The following is a 14,468-nucleotide window of genomic DNA, read 5'->3' as shown; positions in this document are numbered from 1 at the left end:
TTGATATATTGCCCTTCCTAATTGAGAGAAGGTGCTTAAATCTTTTCTGACATGACTATCATTTGTTTAGCACTTTAATATGATTTATATTTTTATTAAGAATAGCACATTCATACGCACAAATATATCCAGTTAAAAACAGTAGAATCCTTTAATTGAATAACAATATTAAGAGGAGGACAATTCATCATTTTCCTCTTCACTCCCCCTTTTAATTTTTTGATGATGTCAGGTGTTTGATACAGATAAAAGCAATTCGTAGTAGGGGATTTGTTTTTCAACAGACTGAGCATTTTGAGGACTATGGCTTTCTCTGGACAGTTGTATAGATATTGAACACAGTGTAAGGGTTTCCCATATATCTGTGATTGGTTGTTAATGTGAACTAGGCTATCCTTGGAATATATACTAAAGGGTCAATTTTGCACATAACACAAGCTTGCTACACCTAAAGGAGTTGTATATTTAGTACCTCATTACGGTCTGGGAACCACATCCTACAGTGCCATATTTGTTTTTCGGGGATGGGAACTGTGTCTCCCCCTGTCTGAGCCTCATGGCATCCCTGAGGCCATTAAGTGGCCGGCATTTTTTATTTTTGTTCCCATGGCTCTCCCCCATTTAGTTAAGGCTGGGCATGGGCCTGGGGGTGGGAGCCCCATGGGGTCCCCGGTGTCATATGTGGCAAAGGATGGCTTTAAAGAATGTCTTTGGCCCAGGGAGGTGGTGGAACCCGGGGCCCAGGGAGCCCATGTGGCCCTTCATAATTTGTAAGTTAGCCCAGAGGTGGTGGCCCCTGGGGCATATGAAAGCCCCAGGAAGGGGGAGGTGTCTCTGCGACCCCTCCTTCGTATCAGTAAAGCGCCGGGGAGGTGGTGGTCCTGGGGGTTCATAACAGGGAAAACAGAGGGCAGAAAATGAGTTGGTAAAGACAGAACAGAGGGCAGAAAAATTTGCAGAAAAGGCAAAACAGGGGTAGAAAAATTAGCAGGAAAGGCAAAAGAGAGCAGAAGACAGCAAAACAGAGGGGAGAAAAACTAGCAGAAACGGCAAAACAGAGGGCAGAAAAACAAGCCAGGAAAGGGAAAAAAGCAGAAGAGGGCAAAACAGAGAGCACTCAGACATCCACACACCCACTCACAGGTCCAATGAGACACTCATATACCCACTCACAAACCCACTCAGAGGCTCATGCACCCACTCACAGACCAACTCATACACTCACACACCCACCCACAGCCCAACTCAGACTCATGCACCCACTCAGAGACTCATGCACTCACAGACCCACTGGGAAACTCTTGCATCCACTCACAGACCCAGTCATTGACTCATGTACCCTCTCAAAGCTGCACTGAGACACTTGCGTACCCACTCAAATTCCCACTCACAGACTCACACACCCACTGAGACAGTCATGCACTCACTCTCAAAGGTTACAGTTAGGAAATAAAATTAAAAAAGTGTAAACATTCACTCAAAAACCCAAGGTTACAGGGAATTTATAGTTTGGAAATAGTATTTAAAAAAACCTTAGAAATTCACTGACCAAACCAAAGGTTACAAGGACTTTTTTGTTAGGCTCAAATTTCACTTGTGCAAAACATTGAAATTCAGTGGTTTGCACTGCTTATGACCTCACATATTACATCGCTCATGACATGATCAGAGACATCTCAAATGACACCACTCATATATATATATATTTATAGATACGTTATAGTTATAAGACCTTAAAATACATTTTAGAAAAACCTTTTAAATTCCCTGACAAACAGATAAAGTTCAGTGATTGTTTCAAAACAAAACTCAAAAACCACCTGGATTATGCCAGGTATGGTTATGCAAAGTAACCTAACTCACACCCCCCTTCATGCACTGCTTATCGATTTATATATGGTATCGCCCATGACACCTTAAATGATATAATTCATGGTCTTGATGAGGACATCCTAGATAACATAACTCGACTTTGTTTTTTCAGGGAATGTCTGATTTTTTTTAATACGTGGCTGAACCTTTTTTTGATTTTTTAGTGCAGATCTGTGAACAGATAAGAGTTAATTCTAGGATAGGGTGGTAATCTATACTTACCTATTACGTTGATGATATAGCCAAATCTAAAGTTAGAATTGGTGCAGCTCCATGCTTTTTACCTTCATATTCTGACATAAAGCTGTTCACTAAGATGAACGGTTCCTAGTCGTAATTCAGTGTGAGGACACCAAAAAGCCTTGCGGTGTGCAAGAGCCTGAAACTATGCTTACAGCTGGTGCATTTGTAATAGACTAAGCATCTGTTTAGAGACATTGGTGTATTGAAAGTAGTAGAGGTATGTTACCAAGTGGTTAGAGAGCCACTTTTATAAGACATAACGTTTGGAAAAAGATCAAAGTGAAAGCTTTGAATAGTTTAAAATGACAGTTAATTTGCAAAGTTTGATGTCAGTTTATGAGAACAGCGATAATGTTAAAAATTACATCCAGAAACCCAAATTATTTATGCATGTCATGCATCTTTAATATATCATGGGCCGTAGGCTTCATAAAAGAGATGGTCCACTCAATTAGTACAATCTAATAGCAGTACACTGTCCCATGCACAGAAAGAATGGCCTTGCCTCCTTCACCTCCAAATTTGGAAAACCATTCTTGCAAATGATGAACGATGTGCCACTATAAGAGGTAATCAGATCCAGTCACACTCCTTTGTGGCCATCTCCGAATGTGTCAAATTCCATTCCTTCAATTACTTTGATAGTCTGTCTTTGTGCCATATCCAATTTTCTCGTGTGCATCACATTTTGGCAGTGTGCAGATACACAGTGTTGTCCAGCGGTGACTTTCTTTCTCCCTCCTGTTGGAGATAACTGCACAAAGGCTTGCAAGAAACAGATTTACATTGTTTATTGAGGCTTAGGTTAATGTGCTGAAGTCTGCACAATTATGTTCCAAAGTTTTTATTATAAACATCAACAGACCTATTACAAAATTATGTTGTAAATGTGGCATGTTTTCAGAAAGTATATGTATCCACATTAAGTGATATTCGTTATTGATTTAAACTACAATTGGAAATATAGAGACACAGCATGATTTTCAAATGGCGGCATCCTGTCACTTCTTGAAGTATGCATCACCCCCTCATGAGAAAAGCAAAATAATCAATCAGTGGCTGTGTCTAATGTCTGAAATGCACAATATGGATTCTGTACAGAAGCAGGCTGCCGGTTTTAGGCACCTTTAATGCATATGGATTATTCTCTCTCTTCCCTTTGAGTTGCACTGTCCTGTGGAGGTTTCTACATACCTTCAGAGTGCAGCCTTTAAAATTATATAAAATAAGTTAACTAGCAGACCCCCATCAACAACAACAAAAAACTCCATGAGCTCTTCTGATCTTTTTAAAATCCCTTCTTCACTTAGTAGTGCCAGGGTGAGAGGAAGGAGCGAGGCGCCTTAGCAGCGGGTGAGCTCTTACTGCTGCTCACCCTGCATGTTTGCAAGGATGCCATCTGGTTAGTGTAGGAGGGGGGCCTGGGTGTCCAGAGTGTAAATCTGTTTGTGTAGACACTGTGGTGGATCACTGCAAAGGATGTGTTCATAAGAGGATAGTGGTGATGCAAAGCTTAATTGAGCCCTCACGAAAACAAGAAAATAAGCCTGCAATACATATTTGAGGAGTAATAGTTCCCCTGAGCCTCTCTGATCCCTGGGCCATGGTGCCCCAGCATCTTCTGGATTACTAAGAAGTAGTCCTTTGCAGGGATGTGTGGTTTTAGCTTTGTAGTAGACTTCTGTAGAATGTGGCATCATCCAGTAGTCTAGTTATCATTAGTGCCTAGTATGCACATATAGGAAAAGAGCCTACACTTTGAATTGTGCAACCAAGGATAGCAGAGTTGTTGGTGGAGATGAGTCTTATGCTGACTCTGTGCATGTGAATCATAGTTCCAGCTCACACTTGTTCCTTTCCTTATATGTGTTTCTGAATACCTTCCTTCCCTCTACACTTGGTATTCATTTTTTGAACCATAGATAACTCTCTATCTAACCTCTTCTTTTCTTTCACCCATCCACAATCCTCCGACTCTACGTGTGCCTCTTTCCTTAACTTTTCTTCTTCTCAGTCTCACACTCTATTTTCTTTTCTTTCTCTTGCCCTTCTTTCCCTCTCACTTTTTCTTCCCCTCAGTTAGACCTGGCATCTTTTGGCATAGTTTCCCCCTGTCATTTGTCTTCTGCCTCATGTTTATGATTGTGTGTTGGATTTTGTTTGTTCTGGTGTTTAGACTCTGGACACTTTACCACTGCTGACCAGTACTAAAATGCATGTACTCTGTGCCTAAAATGTAATAGCATTTCATTTCTTCATGATTGCCATATTTGATTTAGAAGAAAGTCTCTTGTCCAGGGCACTATGTGTGGCCAGGGTATGTAAACCAAATGCTACTAGTGGAACTGATTGTCTCTCACACATGAGTAGCCCTCCAAACATGTCTCAGGACTTCCACAGCAGAGCCTGTGTGCACAGATTGTAACTGCCATGTCAACCTGGCAAGTACACCTACTTCCCGGGCCCAAACCTTCCCTTTTACTATATGTAAGGACTCCTAATATAGGCCCTGGATAGACCCAGGGCCCAGGTGCTGTGTATTTAAAAGGTGGGACATGTGCTTTTAAGTTTTACATGTCCTGGTAGTTAAGAGCTGCTAAATCCGCTTTTCAATACAGCAAGACCTGTCTCTCCCATGGGTTAGCATTGAAGCTGCCCTGTAGCATTTCACACTGGTATCTTCCAATTGGGATAATATGGAAAATTTGAGCTTGGTGTCTCTGTACTCACAATTTAAAAACACGTCTTTTAGTGAAGTTGATTTTTTAAATTGCAGGTCTGAAAGTTGGCATTTCCTTACTTTCACCATTCAATGCCTCTGCCTGTCCCTAGAATATACGTCTGGGTTGGATGACTGTTGGGGTTTGTAAATTCACTCTAGACAGTCACATACAAAGGGAGCTGAGGTGTGACCTGCATATCCCAATGGTCCATCACCAGGTTGATGGGTCTTCCTGATCCAGAGTGTTGAGAGCAGTTGACACTTGCACCTGAGTAGGGCTGTGCCTGCCCCTACACAAAGAACTGCATACCCCCTTGTAGTGTGTCTGGAGCTCGAAGGGCATGGTTTTGAGTACTATGAAGACCTTTCTTTGAAGTCTCCCTACTTCAAAGGCCAAAATGGGTATAAGTACTGGAAATCTGACACCATAACTGTATGAAACTCTTCTGGACTGAGGCCATTCTACCAGGACTGAAACGTTGTTGCTTGCTTTACTGTGTTAGTCTGCTGTCTGCTGCTTCCTGCTTCAGAGTGGGAGGACTGGACTTTGCTCTCTGCATCCTGCTTTCTACAGTTTCACCAAGAGCTTCAGGTAAGCCTGGCTCCTGCTGGAATCCTCAGGCCATCAAAGACTTTACCTTTACCTTGCTACCAGTACCAGGGCTCCTCTGCTGTTTATCCCGACCAGCCAAGTGGTGCCAAGCACAGTCCTGGTCCCTTGGAGGTGATTCTGGTGCTGCAACCAAGAAATTGACGCATCGACTCAAAGCGTCACTTCATAACTGGCGTATTCCTGAAAAATCATTGAATCGACACTGCCTGCACCAAAGTCGTGTTCCCTACGTGCTGAGTGGACAGCACAATGACCGCGACTTACAACACAAGAGCCAATGGTGCTGCAGGCCCTCTGAAATACTGCAGCTGCATGAGTCTCGAAGCACTGCTTCACCGAAGTCTGTGACTCAACACTCTGACTCTGATGCTGGAACTGTGGCCTGGTGGTTCGACATCAATGCCGTGGAATCACCGCACTGCGCTGTGACATTGATGCATTACTGCATTGCCTTCTGGACCCGAGGCCTCGCACCAGCTAGTGCCCCGCATCTACCCCGGGCGTTATCGGATCAACGACCCTGTACAGACGGATCACTTTTCTACAGTGATACCTCACCTCCTTTGCGCAGTGCATTGTCCGTGAGCACAAACATGCCAACGGCGTGCCTAGCACTTTGGAACTGACACAACCCCTCCCTGTGCGACGCCTCACCTCCACTGCGCATTGCACCAGCTTTGACTATGTGACACATCCATGGTACTGTACTGGGGTCCGTAATACTCCTGTAGCAGGCCCGGGCTCCATCGCCATTGGATTGAACTTATGGATTTGTCTTGGTCAAGAGTGACCAAATAGCCCCAGTTGGAGCTACTGTTTTCTAAATCTGTAACTGCATTGAATATTGAAGGATTCATATCTTGGCTTGTGTATGTTGGATTGTGTGTGTGTGTGTGTGTGTGTGTGTGTGTGTCTGTCTGTCTGTGTATACCCATACACACACACACACAAATACTTTAGACATTACCTCTTTAGTTTGGCGTGACTGCTCTGTGCCAAGCTACCCGAGGGTGAGCACAGGTAAACTTAGTGTGTACTACACTTACCCTGACTAGAGGATGGGTTCCTACTTGGACAGGGTGCAAACCACTGCCAACTAGAGACCCCATTTCTAACACCCTCTCTTCAGTTTCTCTCTGAAAATCCTTGTTTCCTCACTCTTTTCTTTGTATCTATGTGTCTTGGTTTATCTCTTCTTTCACCCCTTGTCATTTCCCGTAATGGTACAGGCAAAAAAAATGATAGCAGCACACCTGTCAGAACTGTACTTGAATAAAGAAGGGTGAAGCTGACGCCCATGTAGGGTCTGAGAGTAATGAGACGACCGACAATTAACATAGTGGATGTTAAGCTAATAGCCGCATATTGTCTGTGAGTAAAGAATAGCTGGGAAATTGCATGGCTGAATATGTCCAACAGTCCTCATCTGATGCCATGCTTCTATGCTGTTCAGTAAGGCATCTCAATCGGTTAAGCCTAGAACTCTCTGGTGTGATGTTCTCTACATCAAAGGCAACACTGATTACATGCAATTTTTTCTAAGGTACATCATATGATGCCATTTCTTATAATGCCATATTCACGACAAATGTTATGTGATGCTATTTCTGAAACCTGAATAATTATACCAATATTTGGTAATGGAATGTTGGCAAATATGCTCCTGCATTTAGTTTGAACGACTGAAAATGTTTTTGTCAGATGAAAATCAGCACCATGATGAGCATGAAAGAAAACTTAAATTTGTATGTTCTTCCTTAATGCAACCCTGTCCTTTTACATTCTAATTAAAAATACCAACCTGGTTTTTCATGTGCACTTGTAAAAGCAACTGTTTGTAGGTAGTGTTTAAAATGTTTTCAGAAGTAATGCAGAGTGGAAAAGGGAGATATATTAATAATTTGTAATGAGATAGCTGAAGGGCACCTCACGTGGCCCAAAACGTTAAATAAGTAATACAGTAGGCTCAAGGGTAAATACCACAGGGAAGGAAAATAACTAAAATATTGGTGTTGATAAACTATTTGCTGTTTATGTTTCTATTCTTGCATGGCTGGGGCAGAAAATACAGCTGTGTGGGGAATTTTGGCGTTACCTTAAGTAAAAAGACCCTATGTCGACCTTAAATAACACCTAGGTATACCACTCACTATATTATTCATATTTACATTTTTTGGAAACCCATATGGGCTCTCTAGACATGGTGGGTCAGACTGGCCTACAGGCAATCAGGCAGTGACGGGTGGGCTGGTCTAACAGGGCTGACAGATCAGGTCGATTTTTTAAGTGTTTGTGGGCCTATTTTATGGTCTAATTTCCAGTTTTTACTGTTGATTTCCCTAATATTAAAACAAAAATTGTCCGCAGCAAGCTCAAATCCATGCAATCCTTCATGCCTTGCAGAACACTAATACAGCGTGTCTTCACAAGCTCAAAACTGCCCCATTTTACCAGTATGGACTCTTTTTTTTTTTAGCTTTCTACTTCACTAATGGGGTGGGGGTCACATTTATTTTGGTATCCCGGCCTATTTTCTGTCCCGGTCCGATCCTATAGACATGTAGCTGCATAGATTTAGCCTGTTTTCAATGCTGTTGCTTTATCCATTCTGAGTGCGCCATTGTTGGACTGTGCGGTTTCAAATTCCTTGTTTCTCAGATTTATTTCTTGTCTTTTTCAGCTGATGAATACAACCGCTGTACAGCTGGAAAGAATGTAACGACTTCCGGAGTCGGTAGACACTGAGCTGCTTCGGCTGCTTAAAAGGCTATGAAACCGGGACAAGAACTGAAAATAACAGATTGTTACCACCTTACAATGCTTCAAGAGCAAACCAGCGGAGCATTGAGGAGTTTCCACCAGCGTGTGAGGGAGCAGACAGCAGAGGGGTCTGGACGTGTCTGCGACACAGGAAACGAATAAACCTTCACTCATACATTCCACGTCTGGCTACACTTTTGGGAATGCAAAGCATGACGTAATACAGGAGGGATTCCATTTTGAATCAACTAAATGAATTCATCGTGAACCTAACGTCTGCGAAAATTATTTTTTTAGCTGCACACAGAGTTCCTTCAACGTTGACTGTGATGTACGATTTCCTGGCATTGCGCCTTTGAAAAAGGCAACGAAAATGGATATTTCATTTAGAAGGCTTCCCTTCGGAGAAACCAAAGTCTAAAATAAATATGTGCTTTCTGGGATATGTGAAGAAACACATTTTCACCCCTTGGTTGTTAATTCCCATTTTAGCGTCTTTACAGATGAATGTAGACACTACTCTGACACTGGTATTCTGAAGGTCCCTGCAAACACTATTTTTCCCAGAATGTGCATACTCTGAAAATAGGAGCACTTTGTTTGGAAAAGCAATGTTTGCCTGAAGGGAAGCAATCGCCTAATGGATCATGGCTCTGATGTTTGCAGGACATTGCTTCTTCATGGTATTTTTCACCCTGGCTCTCTCCCACTTTGAAGGATCTGTAAGCAATTATTCTGACTGGCGGACATTCACAGACGACTCGGATCAATACCAAACGCAGACACTGCAAGATGTTGTTGCCAGAGTTCCGCAGCAGGAGTTCAGTCTTCATCCAAACTTGTATTTCGATGCGGAGGACGTTCGCATAATGAAGCAACAGTCCCGCGGCAGCCATTTGCATTTATTTAGGGCAATCAGGAATGCAGTATCAACAATGCTGTCCAACCCAACCTACTTCCTGCCTCCAACCAAGCATGCTGATTTTGCTGCAAAGTGGAATGAGATTTATGGCAACAACCTGCCACCCCTGGCGTTATATTGCCTCCTTTGCCCAGAGGATCAGGCTGCCTTTGGCTTTGCGCTGGAGTACATGGATAGGATGGCTGGCTACAAGGACTGGCTTGTCGAGAACGCACCCGGAGACGAGGTGCCCCTTGGCCACTCCCTCACTGGTTTCGCCACAGCGTTTGATTTCCTGTATGGCTTGCTAGATGACAGCAGAAGACATAGCTACTTGGTGAAGATACAGAGTGTGAGTGAAGAAATGTATGAATATTCAAAAGTGCGCTCTTGGGGCAAGCAGCTGCTTCATAACCACCAACCCACTAACATGATAGCACTGCTCACGGGGGCCCTCGTCACTGGCCTCTATCAGGAATCCCGTGCTCACATTTGGAAACAAGTGGTTGTTGATGTAATGGAAAAGACCATGTTTTTGCTCAATCATGTTGTTGATGGCTCTTTAGATGAAGGAGTTGCATATGGCAGCTATACATCAAAATCAATCACTCAGTACGTTTTCTTGGCGCAGCGTCATTTTGGTATGAATAACTTGGAAAATTACTGGCTGAAAATGCACTTTTGGTTTTATTATGCAACCCTCTTGCCAGGCTTTCAGAGAACTGTAGGCATTGCAGACTCAAATTATAATTGGTTCTATGGACCAGAAAGCCAGTTAGTATTTTTGGACAAATTTGTGTTAAAAAATGGAGCCGGCAACTGGCTTGCACAGCAAATCAGAAAGCATAGGCCAAAAGATGGGCCTATGGTACAGTCTAGTTCACAGAGGTGGAGCACTCTTCACACAGAATTCATATGGTATGATCCAAGCTTAACACCTCAACCTCCTTCGGACCATGGAACTGCTAAGTTGCATATATTTCCCAACTGGGGAGTCATTACATATGGAGCTGGGTTGCCAAACACTCAGACTAACACATTTCTTTCTTTTAAATCAGGAAAGCTTGGTGGCCGGGCTGTCTATGATATAGTGCATTTTCAACCATATTCCTGGATTGATGGATGGAGAAGCTTCAATCCTGGTCATGAGCATCCAGACCAGAACTCATTTACATTTGCCCCAAATGGTCAGGTTTTTGTTTCAGAAGCTCTCTATGGACCAAAATATAGTCACTTAAATAATGTACTAGTATTTGCCCCATCACCTACTAGTCAGTGTAACAATCCTTGGGAGGGGCAACTTGGTGAATGTGCGCATTGGCTGAAATGGACAGCTGATGAGGCTGGAGACACAGCTGGAGATATCATAACTGCTAGCCAGCATGGCGAAATGATGTTTGCAAGTGGTGAGGCTGTGTCTGCCTACTCATCCACCATGAGACTGAAGAGCGTTTACCGTGCTTTGGTACTTTTAAATCCCCAGACCCTGCTAGTAGTGGACCATATTGAGAAACATAAAGACTCTCCACTTAGTTTGGTTAGTGCCTTCTTTCACAATCTGGATATTGATTTTAAGTACATACCTTATAAGTTTTTAAATCGATTCAATGGGGCCATGATGGATGTATGGGATGCCCATTACAAGATGTTATGGTTGGATCACCATGGAAATAGCCCCGTTGCAAGGATACAAGAGGAGGAACAGGCTGCTGAATTCAAAAAGCGCTGGACACAATTTGTCAATGTTACCTTTCCCATGGGAAGCTATGTAACTAGGATTGCCTACCTATTCTATGGGCCATATGTCAATGTTTCCAATCTCAAGTTTGTGGATGATAGCAAACATGGACTACGGGTAAGCTTAAATGTCAATAATACAGAGAAAATAATATCACTGGTAACTGAGTACAATGACCTGAGTGCACGATATAATTATCTGGGTTTTGGTGGCTACGCCACAGTGGAAGATCAGGAAACAATTACTAGATTTGGTGTGGGCACAGGAGTTGTAGGCAAAATCCCCTCAAACAATAGGTACTTGTTTCAGTTTGGATTTAAAGTGAATGCATTGACAGGACTCCTCATGTGTGTGAGTTTGGCTGTGTTGATTTTTCAATGGAGGTTTTACAAGTCTTTCAGGAAACTGATGCGCTTTGGCCTAATCATTGTTATTACACTGTGGTTGATTGAATTGGTGGATGTATGGAGCTCCTGCAGTCAGCCCACCTGTTCAAAAGAGAGTAGTGATTCAGTGGAGAAGGAAACATACACACTGAAAAGATCCCAACCAACGGGCAGCCTCTCTCTTGACTTGCCAAATGTTGTGATTACTTCATTACCTGGTTCGGGAGCAGATATTTTAAAGCAACTCTTTTTCAACAGCACTGATTTCCTCTACATCAGGATTCCTACTGCCCATTTGCCTATCCCAGAAAGTGAATTCAAAATTGACCCCTTTATTGATGGTTGTGAATGGAGCAACTCTGATGTTCAAGATGGTCACTTCCTTGTGATGCGAGGCTGGCTCCAGTCTCTTGTCCAAAACACCAAGCTCCATTTACAAAACATTCACCTGCATGAACCAAACAAGAGTACGCTTGCTCAGCATTCTGTGGTGACTAAAGAGAAGAAAAAGAGATATCAAAGGAAAGATATTGTTGCTGACAAGAGGAGTAGATTTAGAAGTAGTTCTGACAAGGATGCAGAATATATAAGACAGCTAAGGAGACATCTTGTGTATTATCCTCATTCACGACCTGTGCTCAGCTTAAGCAGTGGAAGCTGGACTTTAAAACTGCCTTTTTTCCAAGAGGTTGTTGGATCATCTTTACGATCCTTGTTTGTTGTAAGAGACCCTCGAGCATGGATCTTCTCCATGACCCACAATAGCAGGCCTAACTTTTATAGTGTGAATAAACTTGCACATCATCTGGATCTGATGTTCAAAGCTCAGGATAGCAGAGAGAAATGCAATTCTAACTCAGGTCTTGCCTATGAATATGAGTCACTGAGAGAGGAGATATCCAATTCTAAATCAAAGGCAGTCTCCATGCTGGCATATTTGTGGTTTGCAAACACTGCAGCTGCCATGAGAATAAACAGACAGTTGCCAAAAATAAACTACCAACTGGTTAAATTTGAAGACATTGTACATTTTCCGCAAAAAACAACTGAAAGTATTTATGCCTTTCTTGGCATTCCTGTGTCTCCAGCCACTTTAAACCAAATTTTGTTTGCAAGCTCCACAAACTTATTCTACCTCCCCTATGAAGGGGAGATTTCACCAACGCACATTGACAGCTGGAAAAGGAGCATGCCAGAGGAGGAAATTAGGCTGATAGAGAATATCTGCTGGACACTAATGGATCGCTTAGGATATCCAAAGTTCACCAATTAAGTGCTGCAGGTCAGCATTCATTTGCACTAATGATCTTCATATCATTTTATTGAAAAACAAAACACAATCAGAACTGTATGTTTTATTCTTGTAAATGTGTACATTTGGTTTCTTGCAGAGATACTATTTTGTAAACAGGGAGTTGATATTGCAGATGTGATTTAAATATATATGTATTACTTTTTAAATACTTACACCATTCCACTAGTAAAGTCAAATTACATTTTATTAAGGTTACCAGATTCTTCTTATCATTTGTTTACCTTATTCTAGTCCATCTTTTCATTTAAAAGCTGCTGTAGCATAAAACCAGAATCCATTGGGTTGTTGGATAAAAGTGGCAGACTAGAACATAGTGTCCTTTATGAGATACAAACATCTGGTAACCCTACGTTTTCTAGAAGATAGTGATTGCATTGTTTGCACTGCACTGTGGCATTAACAATATATCTCAATCGTTAACTTTCTTGATCCACTCATTAACCTCCTTGGATGTGTCAGCTAATCACCGTGTCTTTCCTCAATCCCTTCATAGTTACTTATAAAATGATTCGAGCAATGAGATGGATCAGTTACACCTTTTTAAGATGTTTAATAATTTGTTCAAAATATAGTAGCACATATTGTGATTGATTGCAGATTTTCCACAATAATTGTGCCCTGACATATAAATGTGGTGATATCATGGTAAATTCAAAGATAAATATAAAGTATATGTAAGTAACAACATTCTATTTCTGTACTATTGTGGGGAAGTCATATTTAAATTATAAGACAGTTTTTTTTTAAAGATTCTTGCAGTAAAATATAATTTGATTATTGTTGTGCTTTCAGACCATTAAACTGTGATTAATAAATTGGAGAAAAGGGGGAGTGAGTGAGAGTTGTTATAAAAGGTTTGAAAAGTATTGCTTACTCCCAAAAACATTTAACACACAGAGAGTAAGTGTTAAAAGCTATTACAAGCAGAAGAATGAAATTCAAGTGAGCCAATGTATCGAGAACTCTATAAAAGATATTTGAGTACTCGAAATTTTTATTTTATTCCTACTACACATGCAAATCCATTTGTTGCACAGTTTTTGTTGCTATTTGGTCCTCAATGCATCTCGAATGTAAAACTTGATTAGAGTGGAAACTCATGTTCATTTCCCAATAAGGATTTCAGCTGATGTACAAAGTAATCCCCCACTAGTGTTTTCATATAGCTTATACTGTCTCAGTAAAATTGTGCGTTTGTTGGACAACACAATTGTCAAAACTGTACACAACTGATTCTAAGCACACCATCAGAATATGTTGGCCTTAGTCCTGCCAACTCACAGTGCACCACCTGTACCCCTAACTAGGTAAGGTGATAAGTGAAATGTGCAACCTCAGAAAATCACAACCCTGACTCCCTAAGTAAATCTTGGTAACAGATCTAGAACTCTTTAGTTTGTTTACTCATGCATTCCCAAAGAGACACACAAGAAATACACAGCATGGCATTTCAATATTTATTGAAGCATTGTGATTCTTGAGTAAAATACATTTTGGAAGGAAACAGAACAATGTGATCAGCGTTAGGAGAATGGCAAAGAAAATAAATAATTCACCCTTTGTGTGGTAGCAGAGAATATATGCTTGCAAACGAGTACTATTACATTTTGTGCTCCTACTTAGCGCTCCCTAACCTAATGCGCCTAGGGTGTGTGAATCTACCAGAGTCCCTGTAGGGTGATCTTACTTCCCCATTGCCTGTGTGTAAGTGTCATTAGGAAGCCCATCTTGGTGGAGAGCTGGACTTCATCTGTCACAGGAGGTAAACTGGAATTAGCTGAGCTGGAATACCAGCATGGTGTGACCTCATAGTGCCAGCGAAATGCTCTTCTAACTAAACCAAGGCGTGATGCTGTATATAATAAATATCACCAATGTTGCCATGCTGAAGTCTCAGTCAAGCTGCCATTATTGATTC

At 41.7% G+C, this 14,468-nt stretch overlaps 1 protein-coding gene across 3 annotated transcripts in view; it reads left to right on the top strand.

The window, feature by feature from the left end:
- Positions 1-13,378, top strand: part of DSEL (dermatan sulfate epimerase like) — a 56,969-nt gene extending 43,591 nt beyond the window's left edge. For all 3 annotated transcript variants that reach the window (XM_085605890.1, XM_085605891.1, XM_085605892.1), the window contains exon 2: positions 8,131-13,378. In XM_085605890.1, the coding sequence (XP_085462016.1) occupies positions 8,858-12,508 (3,651 nt within the window). In that variant the 5' untranslated portion in view covers positions 8,131-8,857 and the 3' untranslated portion in view covers positions 12,509-13,378. The remainder of the gene's footprint in view (positions 1-8,130) is intronic.
- Positions 13,379-14,468: the final 1,090 nt, after the last annotated feature.

This window comes from Triturus cristatus, chromosome 5_1, assembly GCF_964204655.1.
Source record: "Triturus cristatus chromosome 5_1, aTriCri1.1, whole genome shotgun sequence".
NCBI lineage: Eukaryota > Metazoa > Chordata > Amphibia > Caudata > Salamandridae > Triturus > Triturus cristatus.
The sequence above is the reverse complement of the archived record's forward strand: the minus strand, read 5'-3'. Positions and strand labels throughout refer to the sequence as shown.